The sequence below is a fragment of the Hyla sarda genome, chromosome 6 (genome assembly GCF_029499605.1).
Source record: "Hyla sarda isolate aHylSar1 chromosome 6, aHylSar1.hap1, whole genome shotgun sequence".
Lineage (NCBI taxonomy): Eukaryota > Metazoa > Chordata > Amphibia > Anura > Hylidae > Hyla > Hyla sarda.
Genome location: NC_079194.1, coordinates 215776425 through 215797620, shown reverse-complemented (window position 1 = coordinate 215797620; position 21196 = coordinate 215776425). Strand labels below are relative to the sequence as shown.

The following is a 21196-nucleotide window of genomic DNA, read 5'->3' as shown; positions in this document are numbered from 1 at the left end:
GTACTAGCCCTCCCTCACTTACAAGACTTTGTCCATGCCTGTGCTTCAGCTTGGACAAAGCCATGATTTAATAAGCTGTGATTTTTATGAAGTATATTACAAAAGTTTGTTTTGCCAAGATGTACAACATATAAAAAAGTTTTTGGATCTGACAGTGCCCATTTAAAGTAAGCAAAAATTATAAAAAGAATCTAGGAAAAATCTAGGTTCATTGGCCAACCCACTCCCCAAAAAATTAGCCAGACCTGTCTGAGATACTCCCCAAAATAATACTAGGTTTCACAAAGTGCAAGTTGAACCTAAACCATCGCAGGCACTTCGACCTGCTTATGTGACACAGTTGGTACTTTCATGAACTCACCATGTTCCACCACGGACGAAGAAAAGTCCACACTAAGTGTAAGATGAGAGCAGCCATTACAGGATTCCGGTTCAGAGGAAGAGTTTCCCGGCTGGGTGCTCTGGTGCTTCTTCAGACACAGTAATATCACAACCAGCTTCAACCAGAACTTTGCAAACCTCATGTTCATAGAATGTGTGAAGTTTATATGGTGAAGTCACGGCCTGCGTTCACAAGGGTCAGATCAGCACACAGTTGTCACTAGCAGTCAATGTCCAGCCGGGTAACTACAAACAGTTCTAGGGGTTCAATAAAGTCAGCATGTCAGAGGCCCATAGCCTGGGTGCACAGCTCTCATTTCTTTCTGCGCTTCTTCTCCATGATGCCCAGACTCCTCGCTTACTCAGTGTGGGAAGAAAAGAATTCAAGATCCATAGCAGAAGAACAAGATGACCACTTCAAATGAGTTGCTGCTGCGAGGGCCTAATACCTAAGAAATATATCAAAATAATATGATCATATATTACAACTTTGTCACCAAAGCATTTCAGCTACAATCAATTTCAATGAATGTCCCAGTTTAAGGATCAGTGGGGGTCTTATTGACAGGTTATGAAAATCTAAAGTGGGAAAACAAAGTTTCACATTATGTGCTTTTCTTTTCTTTATATTTTAGGAAACTGATTTATGACTCCCTTTAAAAATGAGAACTATTTAGTTAGGCTGCTTTCACACTATGAAGTTCACCCGTTAATAAACATATGTTATTATGTATTATTAACAGACATTTAATAACGGGTGAATTAAGGGATGCTACAAAACATCCGTCATGTACCGGACGTTTTTACACCTCTGTCTACAGACTCCCACAGCCAGGACTACTACTACTCCCATCATGGAACAGACTTGTTTCCATGATGGGAGTAGTAAATCCCTAGCAGCGGGAGTCTGCCGACAGCTGGGGAAGCTACATTAGCGTTTGTACTACTACTCCCATCATGGAACCGAGCCTGTTCCATGATGGGGGTTGTAGTACAGGTGCGGAGGGATTGATCGCACTGGGTCTCACTTCTGACACCCGATGCGATCAGAAGTTATTAAGCAGGGGAGCGGGCGGCATGCTCCGCAACCCTGCGATCATGATGTATTTTTTTTATTCCCCGCGGGGATCCCTGAATGGCCGGTACTGAGGAGCCAATCAGGGATCCCCCTGGGGTTTTAAAAATGGACAATGTGAGGGGACATATGTATAATAAAAGTGTTTATTGGGGGGGGGGGGGGGGGGGGGCATAGAGCGCTATATATCTAGCCCCCGCCAGCGCATACTCTGACCCTGCCAGCACATTTATAAGTATATATCTATAGCCCCCGCCAGCGCATTTGTCCTAATTTTCTATTGCAGCTATAGGTGACAACCATACCTATCAGAACGTATTCAGCAGCGGCCCGGCCAGATGATCCTGACAGATATACTATTCATTCATAGCGCCGGCAGCTGTATATGTATATAGATGTGCTGGGGGGGGCAGACATATAGCGTTATCTGCCCCCGCTATGAATACGCAGCGCTCGACTGTATCTCTCATTCCCCCCACCCCCCCCCCCCCCCCCCCTCCACCCCCCCCCCCCCCCCACCCCCCCCCAAATGCGCTATATATGACAAGTATATATGTCAGGAGCGCATCCAGCAGCCGCTCGGCCAATAATCCTGACAGATATACAGCTGCCGCTCTATGAATGAATAGTATATCTGTCAGGATCATCAGCCGAGCGGCTGCTGGACGCGTTCCTGACATTTATACTTGTCATATATAATGCTGTACAAATGCGTTATATATGACAAGTATACATGTCAGGAGCGCATCCAGCAGCTGCCCGGCCAATGATCCTGACAGATATACTATTCATTCATTGAGCGGCAGCTGCATATGTATATAGAAGCGCTGTGGGGGTGCAGATAACGCTATATGTCTGCCCCCCCCCAGCACATCTATATACATATACAGCTGCCGGCGCTATGAATGAATAGTATATCTGTAAGGATCATCTGGCCGGGCCACTGCTGAATACGTTCTGATAGGTATGGTTGTCACCTATAACGCTGCAATAGAAAATTAGGACAAATGCGCTGGCGGAGTCACAGTATGCGCTGGTGGCGGGGGTATAGATATATACTTATAAATGTGCTGGCGGGGGTCATATTTTTATTAATGCGCTGACGGGGGCTAGATATATAGCGCTATATGACCCCCCCCCCCCCCAATAAACACTTATTATACATATGTCCCCTCACATTGTCCATTTTTAAAACCCCAGGGGGATCACTGATTGGCTCCTCAGTACCGGCCATTCAGGGATCCCCGCGGGGAATTTAAAAATGAAAGTAAAAAATACATTGTGATCGCAGGGTTGCAGAGCTTGCCGGCCGCTCCCCTGCTTAATAACTTCTGATCGCATCGGGTGTCAGAAGTGTGACCCGGTGCGATCAATCCCTCAGCCCCTGTACTACAACCCCCATCATGGAACAGAGTCTTTTCCATAATGGGGGTAGTAGTACAAACACTAATGTAACCTCCCCAGCCACTGGCAGACACCTGCAGTGGGGAATTACTACTCCCAGCATGGAAACAAGTCTGTTCCATTATGGGAGTAGTAGTAGTCCCTCAGCACTGCAGGAGTCTACTGATGTCACCTCTTCTGAGCATGCTCAGTAAAAATAATGTCAGTTATAACAACGGGCATTAACGGGTGTATTTTCTAACGTATGTCCGGCCATAGACTTCAATGTTAAAAATAACATACGTTAATATACCCGTTTCTTGTGACGTGCGAAAAATTAGTGCAAGTCACGTTATTTATGATTCATAGAAGACCAATATATGGAGGGTTAATCCAGATAATTCACCACAAGATCACCGCAGTGATCCACTAATTCCCTATTTTCCCATATATTAAAAACATATAACTTTATTGATTAATAATAATCCACACCAATTGAAAGATTAAAAATTCAGAGTGTCTCTCTTCCCATATGTATCAATATCCAATGAGTACCACTGTACCACAATCAATTGTAATTCTGTATGCACCTGCAGTGTGACATACAGATGGGGAAGGCCACCACAAGAATTAAAATCAGTTTACTGATTTTAATTCTTGTGGTGGCCTTCCCCATCTGTATGTCACACTGCAGGTGCATACAGAATTACAATTGATTGTGGTACAGTGGTACTCATTGGATATTGATACATATGGGAAGAGAGACACTCTGAATTTTTAATCTTTCAATTGGTGTGGATTATTATTAATCAATAAAGTTATATGTTTTTAATATATGGGAAAATAGGGAATTAGTGGATCACTGCGGTGATCTTGTGGTGAATTGTCACGTTATTTGTCCAGTCATAACTAACGTACGTTAGTCATAACGGGCTATAACGTGTTGCCAAAGGGTTAACGAAGAAAAACATTGACTTGAATGGGGTTGTTTAACGTGTGTTAATTATGTTTCAAACGTACGTGTATTAACAGGAGAACCTCATAGTGTGAAAGCAGCCTTACAGGTGGCAAGAGGAGAGTAGGGTAAGCAATCTAAGGACCAATAAAAAACCCTTAGAAAAAGGTTCTTAATTTCATTACATTGCCCAGCTCTCTGTAGCACTTTTGTTTGGATGTTACCAGAGCTTGCTCTTTCAGAGGTCTTTTCACAAATAAAAGAAGCAATCTGATTGGTTGCTATTGGCAACTACTTTACTTTCTCTGCACAAGTTTTGATGAATCTCCCCTATTGTCCCTGCCTGTAGTGCTCTCAGTCTTCACACACACACACACGAGCTGCTGCCCAGTATGTTAAACATGATCCCTCAGGAAAGAGGGGGAGAGTTAGGAAGCCTTAGAAATAAGGCTACTTTCACATCACGATTTTGCAATGTTTGTTGTTTTTTTTTTTTTTATGTTATACAAAAAAACTGACAAAACTGTATGAAATGTATACTCAATGCGGTTATCATGATCTACAAATGTTATAAAAACCGTATACAGGTGATATTTTTTTTATTTTTTTTTTTATACACCATTGTAGATCCAAAAACAGGACAGACTTGGGAACAAAACCGTACTTGACCACGCTTTTGTGCACAGGAAAAAAAGAAAAAAACATTTTTGAGTAAGTTTTTGAATGGAAAGTCAATGGTTGTATACGGTTTTCAAATACAAAACAGTATTGCAAACACGTGATGTGAATGTACCCTAAGACGCATGTGATGTCCTGTACATCAGAAAGATAACCTCCTGCTTGTGAGACACACGGCTAACAGTAGGAGCCAAGGTTAGGTGAATGCACGTGAGACTAAACTACAAAGGCATTTCAGCTACAAAATATACAGATGCATCTTTCTACATGTAAATCATTTGCAGAGTCAGCTCTTTCAGGCATTATACAGTACAGATGCCATTGACAATAAATGAAGGCAACAAAACACAGGTAAAACTGGACCCATTTATGAATGCAAATAGCATTACATAACCTGGAGCAAGCACAAGTTCACAGCTACATTTTGTTGTAAATTATATATCACTACCTATAGTCTTTCAAGGCTTGTCCTGCCAAATACCATAGTGTTAAATTGAAAGAATAAATAAGACTGAACTGGGAAGGACCTCAAGGAGCCACGGCCACTTACTGACCATCTCTAGCTCTCAGGATCGGTATGTGACCCCACATTCAGACCTTAAGACAATCTAGTGTTAAATGGGTTCTCGGCTTCCCCAGCGTTCCCACAGACTTTCATTGAGAGGACGTGGCATCACGAGGGGCGTGACAGTGACATCATGACCCTGCCACCCGTACCCGGCACAGAGATCACAGGGGTCCCAGCAGCGGGACCCCCGCGATCAGACATCTTATACCCTATCCTTTGAATAGGGGATAAGATCCCTAGGGGGCATAGTCGTTAGGTTATAAAAGCAAAAATACCGCTCCTAGGTCTGAAGGTAGTTGCCAAACTTTAAAAGTTGCTATTTTATTTCCCAGCCAAGTGTCAAGGAGGCAATGCCAAGCTGCTGAAGTGCCAATGCCTGGCATACCTCCTCACCTTCCAGCAACTCCGTGACTGATGTATAGAGCTAATAATCACAAAACCCCAAATGGGGAAGATGTATAGGGCCCTGTATGCTAATAAGGGTGTGACTGGGAGGTGTGCAGACACACACACACACACACACTTCGATAGCCTGCATTAGTGCCAGGAAAGGTAGAGTTTGCTTTTATACCCTAGGAGCAGATTCCCTTTAATATCAGACGGCCATCAGTGCTTACAGTAATACAACCTTCAAGGGCTTCAAGCATCCCACCTGTTTTATGCTCATTTTAAACTAAAGAGGTGTGTATGGAATTAAGGACGGAAAAACTAGTGATGGTAATGAGCAAGGAAATTAATAACCTAACTCATTAAATGTGATTGAAGTGATTGCATGTAGTAAGACTAGGCCATCACTTATTGACTGTCGAGAATCCTTAGTATAAAGGAGTCAGTGCCAAGAGCAGCAGCTCCTTCTCTATATCTCCTTGTGCTCCTTAAAAGGGGTACTCCGGTGGAATTATTATTTTTTTTAATCAACTGGTGCCAGAAAATTTTACAGATTAGAAAATTACTTCTATTAAAAAATCTTTACCCTTCCAGTACCTATTAGCAGCTGTATGTTACAGAGAAAGTTTTTTCTTTTTGAATTTCTTTTTTGTCTTGTCCACAATGCTCTCTGCTGACACCTGATGCCTGTATCAGGAACTGTCCAGAGAAGGAGAAAATCCCCATAGAAAACCTATACTGCTCTGGACAGTTCCTGACACGGACAGAGAAAAAAATGAAAAAAAAAAAATAGAATTTCCTCTGTAGCATACAGTTGCTAATAAGTACTGAAAGGATTGAGATTTTTAAATAGAAGTAATTTACAAATCTATTTAACTTTCTGGCACCAGTTCATTAAAAAAAAAATAAATAAATAAAAAAAAAAAAAAGTTTTCCACCGGACTACCCCTTTAACCCCTTGGGGACAGAGCCCATTATGACCCGAAGGACGGGAGCATTTTTTGCACATCTGACCACTGTCATTTTAAGCATTAATAACTTTGGAATGCTTTTACTTATAAATTTGATTCCAAGATTTTTTTTTCGTGACATATTCTACTTTATGTTAGTGGTAAATTTACGTCGATACTTGCATCATTTCTTGGTGAAAAATTCAAAAATGTCATGAAAAATTAGAAAATTTAGCATTTTTCTAACTTTGAAGCTCTCTGCTTGTAAGGAAAATAGACATTCCAAATAAATTATATATTGATTCACATATACAATATGTCTACTTTATGTTTCAATCATAAAATTTACGTGTTTTTACTTTTGGAAGACACCAGAGGGCTTCAAAGTTCAGCAGCAATTTTCCAATTTTTTGCAAAATTTTCTAAATCGGAATTTTTCAGGGACCAGTACAAGTTTGAAGTGGATTTGAAGGGTCTTCTGGTTAGAAATAAACCATAAATGACCCCATTATAAAAACTGCACCCCTCAAAGTATTCAAAATGACATTAAGTAAGTGTGTTAACCCTTTAGGTGTTTCACAGGAATAGCAGCAAAGTGAAGCAGAAAATTCAAAATCTTCATTTTTTACACTCGCATGTAAAGGGGTAAAAGGAAAAAAATCCTCTCAAAATTTGTAACCCAATTTCTCTCAAGTAAGAAAATACCTCATATATCTATGTAAAGTGTTCGGCGGGCGCAGTAGAGGGCTCAGAAGCGAAGGAGCAACAATGGGATTTTGGAGAGTGAGTTTTTCTGAAATGGTTTTTGGGGGGCATGTCACATTTAGGAAGCCCCTATGGTGCCAGAACAGCAAAAAAAAAAAAAAAAAAAACACATCGCACACTATTATGGAAACTACACCCCTAAAGAAACGTAAGCCTTAACACCCCACAGGTGTTTGACAACTTTTTGTTAGGATGTGTAAATGAAAAAAAAAAAATGTTTCACTAAAATGCTGGTTTTCCCCCCAAATTTTACTTTTTTACAAGGGGTAATAGGAGAAAAATTACCCCCAAAATTTGTAACCCCATTTCTTCTGAGTATGGCAATACCCCATGTTTGGACGTCAAGTGCACTGCGAGCGAACTACAATGCTCAGAAGAGAAGGAGCGCCATTGAGCATTTAGAGAGATAATTTGTTTGGAATGTAAGCAAGGGGCCATGTGCGTTTACAAAGCCCCCTGTGGTGCCAGAACAGTGGACCCCCCACATGTGACCGCATTTTGGAAACTACACCCCTCACGGAATGTAATAAGGGGTACAGTGAGCATTTACACCCTACTGGCGTTTGACAGATCTTTGGAACAGTGGGCTGTGCAAACAAAAAAAAACTACATTTTTCATTTTCACGGACGACTGTTTCAAAAATCTGTCAGACATCTGTGGGGTGTTAAGGCTCACTATACCCCTTGTTACATTCCGTGAGGGGTCTAGTTTCCAAAATGGGGTCACATGTGGGCATTTATTTTTTTGGGTTTATGTCAGAACCGCTGTAAAATCAGCCACCCCTGTGCAAATCACCAATTTAGGCCTCAAATGTACATAGAGCCTTGTTGTGCGCCCGCAGAGCATTTTACGCCCACATATGGGGTATTTCTGTACTCAGGAGAAATTGCGTTACAAATTTTGGGGGTCTTTTTTTCCTTTTACCTCTTATGAAAATAAAAAGTAAAGGGCAACACCAGCATGTTAGTGTAAACATTTTTTTTTTTTTTACTCTAACAGGCTGGTGTAGACCCCAACTTTTCCTTTTCATAAGGGGTAAAAGGAGAAAAAGCCCCCCAAAATTTGTAGTGCAATTTCTCCTGAGTACGGAAATACCCCATATGTGACCCTAAACTGTTTCCTTGAAATACGACAGGGCTCCGAAGTGAGAGAGCTCAATGCGCATTTGAGGACTAAATTAGGGATTGCATAGGGGTGAACATAGGGGTATTCTACGCCAGTGATTCCCAAACAGGGTGCCTCCAGCTGTTGCTAAACTCCCAGCATGCCTGGACAGTCAGTGGCTGTCCAGAAATGCGTGGAGGTGTTGTTTTGCAAGAGCTGGAGGCTCCGTTTTGGAAACACTGCCATACAATATGTCTTTCATTTTTTATTGGGGGGGGGGGGGGGGGGGAGACAGAGTAAAACACTACATAAACACCCCCTTACACTATTAGGTGTTAGTGTAGTGTAGTGTTTTATAGGGTCCATTCACACTGGCGGGTTACGGTGAGTTTCCCGCTAGGAATTTGCGCTGCGGCGAAAAATTTGCCGCAGCTCATACTTGAAGCAGGAAACTTACTGTAAACCCGCCCGTGTGAATGTACCCTGTACGTTCACAAGGGGGGGGGGGGCAAACCTCCAGCTGTTTCAAAACTACAACTCCCAGCATGTACTGACAGACCGTGCATGCTGGGAGTTGTAGTTTTGCAACAGCTGGAGGCAGACTGGTTGGAAAACCTTCAGTTAGGTTCTGTTACCTAACTCAGTATTTTCCAACCAGTGTGCCTCCAGCTGTTGCAAAACTACAATTCCCAGCATGTACTGATCACAGAAGGGCATGCTGGGAGATGTAGTTATGCAACAGCTGGAGGTACGCAACTACAACTCCCAGCATGCCGAGACAGCTGTTTGGGCATGCTGCGATTTGCAGTTTTGCAACATCTGGGGTGCTACAATTTAGAGAACACTGAACAGTGATCTCCAAACTGTGGACCTCCAGATGATGCAAAACCACAACTCCCAGCATGCCCAGACAGCAAACAGCTGTGTGGGCATGCTAGGAGTTGTAGTTTTGCAAGATCTAGAGGGCAGTATAGAGATCACTGTGCAGTGGTCTCTAAACTGTAGACCTCCAGCTGTTGCAAAACTACAAATCCCAGCATGTCCACACAGCAAACAGCTGTCTGGGCATGCTGGGAGTTGTAGTTTTGCAACATCTGGAGGGCTACAGTCTAGAGACCACTATAGTGGTCTCAGACTGTAGCTCTCTAGATGTTGCTAGGCAACTCACCGGCTTCCGTCGCATCCAGGGAGCCATCCTATTCTGCCATACGCCACCTGCAGATCTCCGTCGCCCGCAGCCTCCGGACAGGTAAGTGATCTTCGGCGCCTCTCCTCTTCGTTTTCCCCGTTCTGGCCCACCTATTGTGGGTGGGCAGGACGGGGAAAACGAAAGTAAACCCCCCCCGCCCCCGATCTGCTATTGGTGGTCGCGTCTAGACCCCCAATAGCAGGGATAGGAGGGGTGGCACCCGTGTCACCTCACTCCTATCGCTTCAGGGGGATCGTGGGTGTCTTAGACACCCGCATTCCCCCTTATATTCCGGGTCACCATAGACCCGTAATCGGCGCAAATCTCAAGTGTGAATTCACTTGCGATTTGCGCCGATCGCCGGCATGGGGGGGGGGGGGGGGTCTAATGACCCCCCTGGGCATTTGCACGGGGTGCCTGCTGATAGATATCAGCAGTCACCGCGGTCCGGTCCCCGCCCGGCGCGCGGCGGGGACCGAAATTCCCACGGGCGTATGGATACACCCTTCGTCCCCAACAGGTTAAAGGAAATCTGTAACCAGTGTCACCTGCACTAACCTGTCATTACCGATAGGTAGTGCAGGTGACACTGATCACAACGGTACTTACCTTGTCCCATTCTGTGGCGGGGGATCTTCGTAATCTCAGTTAGCTCCAGCTTCGGGCACCCGGCTTGGGGCACGGGCGGAGCCTAGTGACGTCACCGCTGCTGTTCTCTAGCAGCGGGACCCAACAGGGAGCAACTGCGGTGACGTCCCTAAGCTCTGCCCATGCCCCAAGCCGTGTGCCCGAAGCTGAAGGTAAAGGCCAAGATTACCGGAGATCATCGCCACGGAACAGGACAAGGCGAGTACCCTTGTCATCAGTGTCACCTGCACTACCTGTCGGTACCGGCACCCGGGTGACAGATTTCCTTTAACAACTGGTGTGCAGGGAGCTTCAGGCACAGCGTATGGTCAGGAGCACAGCTGCACAGGCGAGGACACGAAGATACTGTGCTCTAGATAAGAGGGCGTCACAGATGTCTCCTTTTAGATGCAGATGAGATTATTTTAATTAACCATTTAAATATGTGCACAGTATCCTAGATCTTCCATACACTAAACCAGTGTTTCTGCAGCTGTTGCAAAACTACAACTCCCAGCATGCCCAGACAGCCATCTGCTGTCCGGGCACGCTGGGAGTAGTAGTTTTGCAACAGCTGGAGTCACACTGGACTAAACAAATGGGGATATTTATCAAAGCCTGTGGAGTAAAACATTTTTTTTTTTTTAAAGTCCACCAGTTGCCCATAGCAACCAGATTGCTTCTTTCAATTTTTCAGAGGACTTTTTCAAAATTAAGTGATCTGATTGGTTGCTATGGGAAACTAGTTTTGATATATCTCCCCCATTATACCTGAATTGTCATCCAGAATTGGCTTGTGAAGCTGCACACACAGCACAGTATGGCTTCACAAGCCTATTCTAGGCATACCTGTGCTGATAAAGAAAGCTGCTGTATAGTCAGAAAACTGCTTTGTAATCCCTCCAGGAATCTGCCAAACATAGAGGGCCTCCGCAGACAGGAAAACCCTGTGTAACAATCAATAGCATGACTTAGCCAGGAAGAGATGGTGCGGCCGGGAGCATAGCGGACCCTGGGCCTCTCTCCGACTGTTCGGACGACTCCTGGAGGGATTACAAAGCTGTTTACAGTGACTATACAGCAGCCTGCTTTATTAGCTAAGGAATGGGTAGAATAGGCTTGTGAAGTCATACTGTACTGTGTGCAGCTGCACAAGTCTATTGTACCCATTCCTCCAGAACAGCGATTCCCAAGCAGGATGCCTCCAGCTGTTGCAAAACTACAATTCTCAGCATGCCCGGACAGCCGTTGGCTGTCCGGGCATGCTGGGAGTTGTAGTTTTGCACCAGCTGGAGGCATCCTGGTTGGGAACCACTGCTCCAGAAGAACCCTTGGTAGGTCAGACACTGATGTCAAATGAGAGGACTTGGCTCACACTCTTTTCTAGTCAACTCCAAAAGTGTTCAGTGGGGTTGATGTCAGGGCTCTGTGCTGACAGTCAAGTTATTCCACAACAAAAACGCCCCCAACTATGGCTTTATGGACATCACTTTGTGAATTGGAGTAAAGTCATGCTGGAAGAGAAAAGGGCGGAACCAAAAACTGTCTGCACAAAGCTGGAAGCAGACAATTGTCTTAGTATGTTGAATTATTAGGATTCCCCTGCATTGGAAGCAAGGGGCCTAGGCCAATACCTGAAATAATAAAAACGTGGTCTCAAATGGCTGGAGGTGCTCAACCCCAAATGCGGTTGTGCATTTATACTGGGGGAGCAGATCCTGCCCTTGTAGTCCGTTGCTAGGGGCGATCCCCAGCATAAAAATGCATACAATGGAGGATGCCTGCAGTGGACTACAAGTGCCACAATAGAATCCTACACCAGGTAAACAGTGTGGATGTGTAACAATTAGAATACAATACAGAAATGTAGGTGCACTACTGTGGTAGATGTATACAATGACATTGGCTAATCCCTCAACACTGATGTTAAAATTGAGACATTCGTCAGTGTATCCTTATATGAAGGACATACCAGAGCCCGCACACCAACGCCAAGGTTTCTCAAATGGCACGGGACCTAACGCTAACCTACCTGTGCGTAATAAGCAAAACAGGGGCCAGTGGGCAATTACGGCAGCATTAGGTCGACTCACAGAGTCCTCCCAGATACCCTCCAGCGTGACTGAGCACACATACAATGGGAGGAGGGAGGCAAGCTGCAAGCCCCACCTGAGTTGGCTAATATGGGTGCATGGCCTCACAGGTGCTACCATGTGGGCTCTGGTATGTCCTTCATATAAGGATATACTGGCAAATGTCTCAATTTTAACATCAGTGTTGAGGGATAGCCAATGTCATTGTATACATTACCACAGTAGTGCACCTACATTTCTGTATTGTATTGTTCTAATTGTTACACATCCACACTGTTTATCTGGTGTAGGATTCTATTGTGGCACTTGTAGTCCGCTGCAGGCATCCTCCATTGTATGCATTTTTATGCTGGGGATCGCCCTTAGCAACGGACTACAAGGGCAGGATCTGCTCCCCCAGTATAAATGCACAACCGCATTTGGGGTTGAGCACCTCCAGCCATTTGAGACCACGTTTTTGTTGTTGTTCAATACCTGAAATACCAAGGGTACAATGAATGCGTTCCTGCTTCCGTTAATCATAGCCGTCAGCAAAAATGGTGACATTTACTGTTAATGGTAGCAGTGGACCCTATTCACTTCTATTGCCCTGGTCACCTAGTGACTGCTTTTCAGACATATGTGCTACTTCAGAAGCACAACATCCCCCCATTATACATCTGCATATGTGTCACAAACAGTCACCAGGGGAGACTCCATTCAGCCATAGAAGTGAATGGGATCTTCTGCTATTGTTAACAGTATATGTCAACATGCCATTTTCGACGGGATGCCGATCAATAGGACTAACATGAGGCAGGAACACAGTGTGCTCATACCCTTACCCTAATTGTGGACAGGTGGCACAATGCAGGCAGGCAGCAATCTCCGGGAATTCACCAAACCCAGACCTGTCCATGAGATGCCAGACAGAAGTGGGAGTTATCACTCTACAGAACATGTAAGGCTGGGTTCACACCACGTTTTGTTAAATACGGTTCCCGTATACGGCTGGGAGGAGGGCGGCGGGGCTTAATTGCGGCGCCCGCACTCAGCCGTATTCGGGAACCGTATTTAATGCATGTCTATGAGCCAACAGGAGTGAACCGCAGCCTCCTGTCGTTTTCGGCCGTATGTGGTTTCCCGACCGCAGGCAAAAACGTGGTCGACCGCGTTTTTGCCTACGTTCGGGAAACTGCATACGGCCGAAAACGAAGCCGACCGGAGGCTCATAGACATACATTAAATCCAGTTCCCAAATACGGCTGAGTGCAGGCACCGCGATTAAGCCCCGCCCCCTCCTCTCAGCCGTATACGGGAACCGTATTTAACAAAACGTGGTGTGAACCCAGCCTTACCCTGCTCTAGAGTCCAGTCGTACTCTACACCAATCTATTAGAGGCTTAGAATTATTATTTTTTTTTTTTTTAGCTTAGGATTGTGCTCTCGAATCACCCAAAGAAAAAGTGCAAACGTGTTACACTTAAAAACTTTTTTAAAAAACGTGCAGAAAGGATGCGGTCTATCGCAAGCCCTTCTCGGACAGGAGAGAGTCCCCCCCCCCCCAACAAATCTTACCCTTCCACCGGACCAAAAAGTACCTGCGAGGTTCCAGGTTCGATGTCCCTTTTCATTGAAGCTACTAAGGGGCCACAAATGCTCCCGGCATCCACCTTAGCGGTAGCCAAGGTATCTGCCTGCAGAGCCATAAACGGTCGGTACCCTGCCCGTGCAGGAGTACCCAAGGTTTTTGCAGGGAGGTGAGGAACCTGATGGCCACACACACCTCCCCTAGACCACCAGGGGGGACACCCAGAACAATCCTGTGGACACACAATACGCAAAAGGTGACAGTGACAAAAAGAAAGAAATAGGTGAATGTGCACAGATATACTGCCCAGACATCCGGCCGTATCTATAAAAATGTCTCTGATCCTAGCCAGAAGGCGGGGAATCAAGAGGCAAGTGCCACAAGATGAAGAGTTCATGGTGCCCGTGCTTCAACTCAGTGAGCCAATACACCCAGTGAGCTATGGCACTAAAGTACCTTGGCTCCAGACCCTCTCAGCCTCATGGCGAGACCCGGAGGAAACAGGTCACATGGGGGCAGCTGTTGAGCTGATTCTTCAGAAACAGCCCCGAAATGCCCTGGTACACGTGTCCCCTACCATGCAGCATCCATCCTAGATCAATGGCAGAGTCTAGACCACTGATAAGGCTGGGTTCACACCACGTTTTTGCAATACAGTTCCCGTATCAGGTTTTTGATTAAAAATAAACGGATTCCTCAAAACCTGACTAAACTGTATCAAAACCTGTGTACACATTTTTTTTCTGTATACGGTTTGAAAAATGATGTCCGGTTGCATCCACATTTTAAGAAAAAAAAAGTATACGTTTTTAACTTTTCATTCCATTATGAATAAAGTTTCACTTGTTTGATTGAAATTCCATGAAAAAAAACTGTGCAAAGTCAAAAACGTATGGTGAAAACCGGATGGAAACGGAATACGGTTCTGCACAGTTCCCATTGACTCCACTGTAAAACAATAAAAAAAAAATATAAGGTTTAATACGGTTTTTCACCTGGACCAAAACCTGTGGTAGGTTACGGTTTTCTGTCCAAAAAAAACCCCTCCAAAAAAACGTATTGGAGTCTATGGGCACGGTTTTCTGTACGGTTGCATACTTTTTTTTTTTATGAAACTGTATAGCAACATCGTGGTGTGAACCCACCCTAAGAACAGATCCTACACTTGATCTTAGCCAAAAGGCCGAGATGCTTAGCATTATTCTTGGTGATGTAAGGTTTCTATGCAGCTGCTCTGAGGCTCCCAGCAGCATTATTTGCACTCAGGCTACTGTCCAGAATGGTCACGTTTAAGGATGTCCCGATACTGATACTAGTATCGATATCGGGGCCGATACCAGGTATCTGCATGGTCTCGGGGACTCGTCTAATGTCCCCGATACCAAATCCGATACCTGGTGGAGTGCTCCGCTTCCCTGCCCCGTCCTGCGGTTTGCATCATTAGCGCTGCCCCCGTTCTGCTGTCCGCATAATGGTGTCTTATGGAGGAGCATGTGACATACACGTCACTCCACTGCGCCCAGCGTAACGCTACGGAGGAAGCAGAGTGACGTGTATGTCACATGCTCCTCCATAAGACGCCATTATGCGGACGGCAGAACTGGGCAGCGGCAGTGATGAGAACGGGGCTACAGACCGGAGACATCTACAGCTGTCACGCCCCCTCCCATAGACTTGCATTGAGGGGGGCGGGGTGACGTCGCGATCTTCCGTTCTTGTGGTCGGGATGGTATTAGCCTGAGGGCCTTCAGCGGTTCCGGAAGCCGTTACAGGTGGGTGCCGCGTGGTAGAATGCGGGGTCCCCAGCGGCGGGACCCCTGCCAACAGACATCTTATCCCCTATTGTTTGGATAGGGGATAAGATGTCTAGGGGTGGAGTACCCCTTTAAAATAAAAGTACTCGTACTTTGTATCGGGGAGTACTAGAATTAATATCGGTACTTGGTCTTAAAAAAATGGTATCGGGATATCCCTAGTCACATTATATTATGGCCTATTTCAGTGCTGTCCGGGCATGCTGGGAATTGTAGTTTTACAACAGCTGGAGGCACCCTGGTTGGGAAACACTGGTCTATTTGACAGAAATACAGGACTCTACTTCATTCATAGGACGCTGTCACCTGCCAATCCCTTGGGCCCCTGTCCTACAATGTCACCAATATAGAGTAGAAGGAAACTTAGAAGTGTCAAAACCTGTGTAGAGGGAGAGTCGTGCTGTTGCCCATAGCAACCAGATTGCTTATTTTTTTCTAAGTGATCCATTGGTTGCCATGACAACTGCCCCCTCTCCATGGTCTACACATTTGCTAAATCATCATTTCTTAAATAATTTAGTCAGATTTTAGAAAAGTTGCACAATGAACCCATGTCCACCGGCTCCCCGTGCCCCGGTCAGTGAACACCCCTCAGACTTGGCTCCCGGCAGACCTGGACTGTAATATAGTCATTACGTGACTGTACACAATGGCCACAAGCTGGACTTTACCTCCTGCTCTACTGTAATGGAACCACAAGTCCCAGCATGTCTCGTCTCCTGACTAGTAATATACTTTTTTTTTCTGCACTGCGCATGCCCGCTCACTCCCGTTACACCGCACTCACCGTCTCCGAACAACAGCTACACCGACACAAATGACAACTTCCACCAACTCCGCTCACTCCCGGTCACACAGCTCGGCCATCTTGTATGTTTTTTTTATCCCCCTAAGGCTGTGAGTCATTACGTCACCGGAAGCAGCCGGCGGGGAGGGGCTTCCCTTTCTATGTCCCTTTTTTTTTTTTTTTTTGAACAAAGTAAACTTTAGCGCTGTGCAGCACGAACAGGACGATGGTTTATTAGTAGTAGAGTAAATGCAGTAAATTTACTCCCTGTAGGTCAGTGTTTCCCAACCAGGGTGCCTCCAGCTGTTGCAAAACTACAACTCCCAGCATGCCCAGACAGCCGAAAGCTGTTTGGGCATGCTGGGAGTTGTAGTTTTCCTACAGCTGGAGGCACCCTGGTTGGGAAACAATTCTGTAGGTGTACAACAAAGGCTGGTTATGCTGCATGCATTCCCCGTCTGGTACCTCTACGGGTCTCTTTTATACCCCACTAGCTGAGTACCCGGCGTTGCCCGGTTTTTCCTTTATAATCCTTGTTGGGGAGGAAAATAAACAAAGGAGGAAGCTTTTGACTTCATATCCCGTCCTCAAATATTGTTGTCATATCCTGTCCTCATATCCCGACCTCCTATCCCGACCTCCTATCCCCTCCTCCTATCCCCTCCTCCTATCCCCTCCTCCTACCCCGTCCTCCTACCCCGACCTCCTACCCCGACCTCCTACCTTGTCCTTCTTTCCCGTCCTCATATCTCGATCTCCTATCTCAACCTCCTATCCCGTCCTCCTATCCCGTCCTCCTATCCCGACCTCCTATCCCGACCTCCTATCCCGTCCTCCTATCCCGACCTCCTATCCCGACCTCCTATCCCGACCTCCTATCTCAACCTCCTATCCCGTCCTCCTATCCCGTCCTCCTATCCCGACCTCCTATCCCGTCCTCCTATCCCATCCTCCTATCCCGTCCTCCTATCCCGTCCTCCTATCCCGACCTCCTATCCCGACCTCCTATCTCGACCTCCTATCTCGACCTCCTATCTCGTTCTCCTATCTCGTCATCCTATCTCGTCCTCCTATCCCGTCCTCATATCTCGATCTCCTATCTCAACCTCCTATCCCATCCTCCTATCCCATCCTCCTATCCCGACCTCCTATCCCGACCTCCTATCTCGACCTCCTATCCCGACCTCATATCCCGTCCTCCTATCCCGTCCTCCTATCCCGTCCTCCTATCCCGACCTCCTATCCCGTCCTCCTATCCCAACCTCCTATCCCGTCCTCCTATCCTCGTCCTCCTATCCTCGTTCTCCTATCCCATCCTCCTATCCCGACCTCCTATCCCGACCTCCTATCCCGTCCTCCTATCTCAACCTCCTATCCTGTCCTCCTATCTCGACCTCCTATCTCGACCTCCTATTCCGTCCTTCTCTCCAGTCCATCTATCCCGACCTCCTATCTCGACCTCCTATCCCGACCTCCTATCCCGACCTCCTATCCTCAACTTCCTATCCCAGTCCTCCTATCCTGTCCTCCTATCCCATCCTCCTATCCCGACCTCCTATCCCGTCCTCCTCTCCTGTCCTCCTATCTCGACCTCCTATTCCGTCCTCATATCCAGTCCATCTATCCCGACCTCCTATCTCGACCTCCTATCCCGACCTCCTATCCCGACCTCCTATCCTCAACTTCCTCAACTGTCCTCCTATCTCGACCTCCTATCTCGTCCTCCTATCCAGTCCATCTATCCCGACCTCCTATCCCGACCTCCTATCCCGACCTCCTATCCTCAACCTCCTATCCCAGTCCTCCTATCCTGTCCTCCTATCCCATCCTCCTATCCCGACCTCCTATCCCGTCCTCCTCTCCTGTCCTCCTATCTCGACCTCCTATCTCGACCTCCTATTCCGTCCTCCTATCCAGTCCATCTATCCCGACCTCCTATACCGACCTCCTATCCTGACCTCCTATCCTCGTCCTCCTATCCTCGTTCTCCTATCCCATCCTCCTATCCCGACCTCCTATCCTGACCTCCTATCCTGACCTCCTATCCCGTCCTCCTATCTCAACCTCCTATCCTGTCCTCCTATCTCGACCTCCTATCCCGTCCTCCTATCCCGACCTCCTATTCTGACCTCCTATCCCGACCTCCTATCCCGACCCGTAATATGTGTACCAGGTATTGAAATATCTCCAGCCGTACAGAAGTTATGTGGGAACATATATTTCCCATTAATTTGCATGGAACTTTAAACAAAAACCCCGACCCTCACAAATTAGGGTAGTTAAGGGTTAAATCACCTGTCCTATGTTTGTTGTTGACATATAAGTAACATGTGTGACAAGTTTCATGTTAATATCTATTCCGTCCTCCTATCTCGACCTCCTATCTCGTCCTTCTTTCCCGTCCTCATATCTCGATCTCCTATCTCAACCTCCTATCCCATCCTCCTATCCCGTCCTCCTATCCCAACCTCCTATCCCGACCTCCTATCTCAACCTCCTATCCCGACCTCATATCCCGTCCTCCTATCTCGACCTCCTATTCTGTCCTCCTATCCAGTCCATCTATCCCGACCTCCTATCCCGACCTCCTATCCCGTCCTCCTATACCGTCCTCCTATCCCGTCCTCCTATCCCGTCCTCCTATCCCGTCCTCCTATCTCGACCTCCTATTCCGTCCTCCTATCCAGTCCATCTATCCCGACCTCCTATCCCGACCTCCTATCCCGTCCTCCTATACCGTCCTCCTATCCCGTCCTCCTATCCCGACCTCCTATCCCGTCCTCCTATCCCAACCTCCTATCCCGTCCTCCTATCCTCGTCCTCCTATCCTCGTTCTCCTATCCCATCCTCCTATCCCGACCTCCTATCCCGACCTCCTATCCCGTCCTCCTATCTCAACCTCCTATCCTGTCCTCCTATCTCGACCTCCTATCTCGACCTCCTATTCCGTCCTCCTATCCAGTCCATCTATCCCGACCTCCTATCTCGACCTCCTATCCCGACCTCCTATCCTCAACTTCCTATCCCAGTCCTCCTATCCTGTCCTCCTATCCCATCCTCCTATCCCGACCTCCTATCCCGTCCTCCTCTCCTGTCCTCCTATCTCGACCTCCTATCTCGACCTCCTATTCCGTCCTCCTATCCAGTCCATCTATCCCGACCTCCTATCTCGACCTCCTATCCCGACCTCCTATCCCGACCTCCTATCCTCAACTTCCTCAACTGTCCTCCTATCTCGACCTCCTATCTCGTCCTCCTATCCAGTCTATCTATCCCGACCTCCTATCCCGACCTCCTATCCCGACCTCCTATCCTCAACCTCCTATCCCAGTCCTCCTATCCTGTCCTCCTATCCCATCCTCCTATCCCGACCTCCTATCCCGTCCTCCTCTCCTGTCCTCCTATCTCGACCTCCTATCTCGACCTCCTATCCTCATCCTCCTATCCTCGTTCTCTTATCCCATCCTCCTATCCCGACCTCCTATCCCGACCTCCTATCTCGACCTCCTATCCCGACCTCCTATCCCGTCCTCCTATCCCGTCCTCCTATCCCGTCCTCCTATCCCGACCTCCTATCCCGACCTCCTATCTCGACCTCCTATCTCGTCCTTCTTTCCCGTCCTCATATCTCGATCTCCTATCTCAACCTCCTATCCCATCCTCCTATCCCGTCCTCCTATCCCAACCTCCTATCCCGACCTCCTATCTCAACCTCCTATCCCGACCTCATATCCCGTCCTCCTATCTCGACCTCCTATTCTGTCCTCCTATCCAGTCCATCTATCCCGACCTCCTATCCCGACCTCCTATCCCGTCCTCCTATACCGTCCTCCTATCCCGTCCTCCTATCCCGTCCTCCTATCTCGACCTCCTATTCCGTCCTCCTATCCAGTCCATCTATCCCGACCTCCTATCCCGACCTCCTATCCCGTCCTCCTATACCGTCCTCCTATCCCGTCCTCCTATCCCGACCTCCTATCCCAACCTCCTATCCCGTCCTCCTATCCTCGTCCTCCTATCCTCGTTCTCCTATCCCATCCTCCTATCCCGACCTCCTATCCCGACCTCCTATCCCGTCCTCCTATCTCAACCTCCTATCCTGTCCTCCTATCTCGACCTCCTATCTCGACCTCCTATTCCGTCCTCCTATCCAGTCCATCTATCCCGACCTCCTATCTCGACCTCCTATCCCGACCTCCTATCCCGACCTCCTATCCTCAACTTCCTATCCCAGTCCTCCTATCCTGTCCTCCTATCCCATCCTCCTATCCCGACCTCCTATCCCGTCCTCCTCTCCTGTCCTCCTATCTCGACCTCCTATCTCGACCTCCTATTCCGTCCTCCTATCCAGTCCATCTATCCCGACCTCCTATCTCGACCTCCTATCTCGACCTCCTATCCCGACCTCCTATCCTCAACTTCCTCAACTGTCCTCCTATCTCGACCTCCTATCTCGTCCTCCTATCCAGTCCATCTATCCCGACCTCCTATCCCGACCTCCTATCCTCAACCTCCTATCCCAGTCCTCCTATCCTGTCCTCCTATCCCATCCTCCTATCCCGACCTCCTATCCCGTCCTCCTCTCCTGTCCTCCTATCTCGACCTCCTATCTCGACCTCCTATTCCGTCCTCCTATCCAGTCCATCTATCCCGACCTCCTATACCGACCTCCTATCCTGACCTCCTATCCTCGTCCTCCTATCCTCGTTCTCCTATCCCATCCTCCTATCCCGACCTCCTATCCTGACCTCCTATCCCGTCCTCCTATCTCAACCTCCTATCCTGTCCTCCTATCTCGACCTCCTATCCCGACCTCCTATCCCGACCTCCTATCCCGACCCGTAATATGTGTACCAGGTATTGAAATAT

At 47.2% G+C, this 21196-nt stretch overlaps 1 protein-coding gene and 1 non-coding gene across 3 annotated transcripts in view; both read right to left on the bottom strand.

Moving 5' to 3' along the window:
* Positions 1-16475, bottom strand: part of MBTPS1 (membrane bound transcription factor peptidase, site 1) — a 53835-nt gene extending 37360 nt beyond the window's left edge. Inside the window, exons 1-2 of one of the 2 annotated variants that reach the window (XM_056526411.1) lie at positions 16328-16475; positions 362-830 (exon numbers count right to left, since the gene is read on the bottom strand). In XM_056526411.1, the coding sequence (XP_056382386.1) occupies positions 362-530 (169 nt within the window). In that variant the 5' untranslated portion in view covers positions 531-830; positions 16328-16475. Of the gene's footprint in view, positions 1-361; positions 831-6024; positions 6087-16327 lie in introns of those variants that run through there. The other variant, XM_056526412.1, reaches the window with a different exon arrangement.
* Positions 14734-14921, bottom strand: LOC130277957 (U2 spliceosomal RNA). The gene has a single exon (XR_008845650.1). It is a non-coding gene; the product is annotated as a U2 spliceosomal RNA (small nuclear RNA).
* Positions 16476-21196: the final 4721 nt, after the last annotated feature.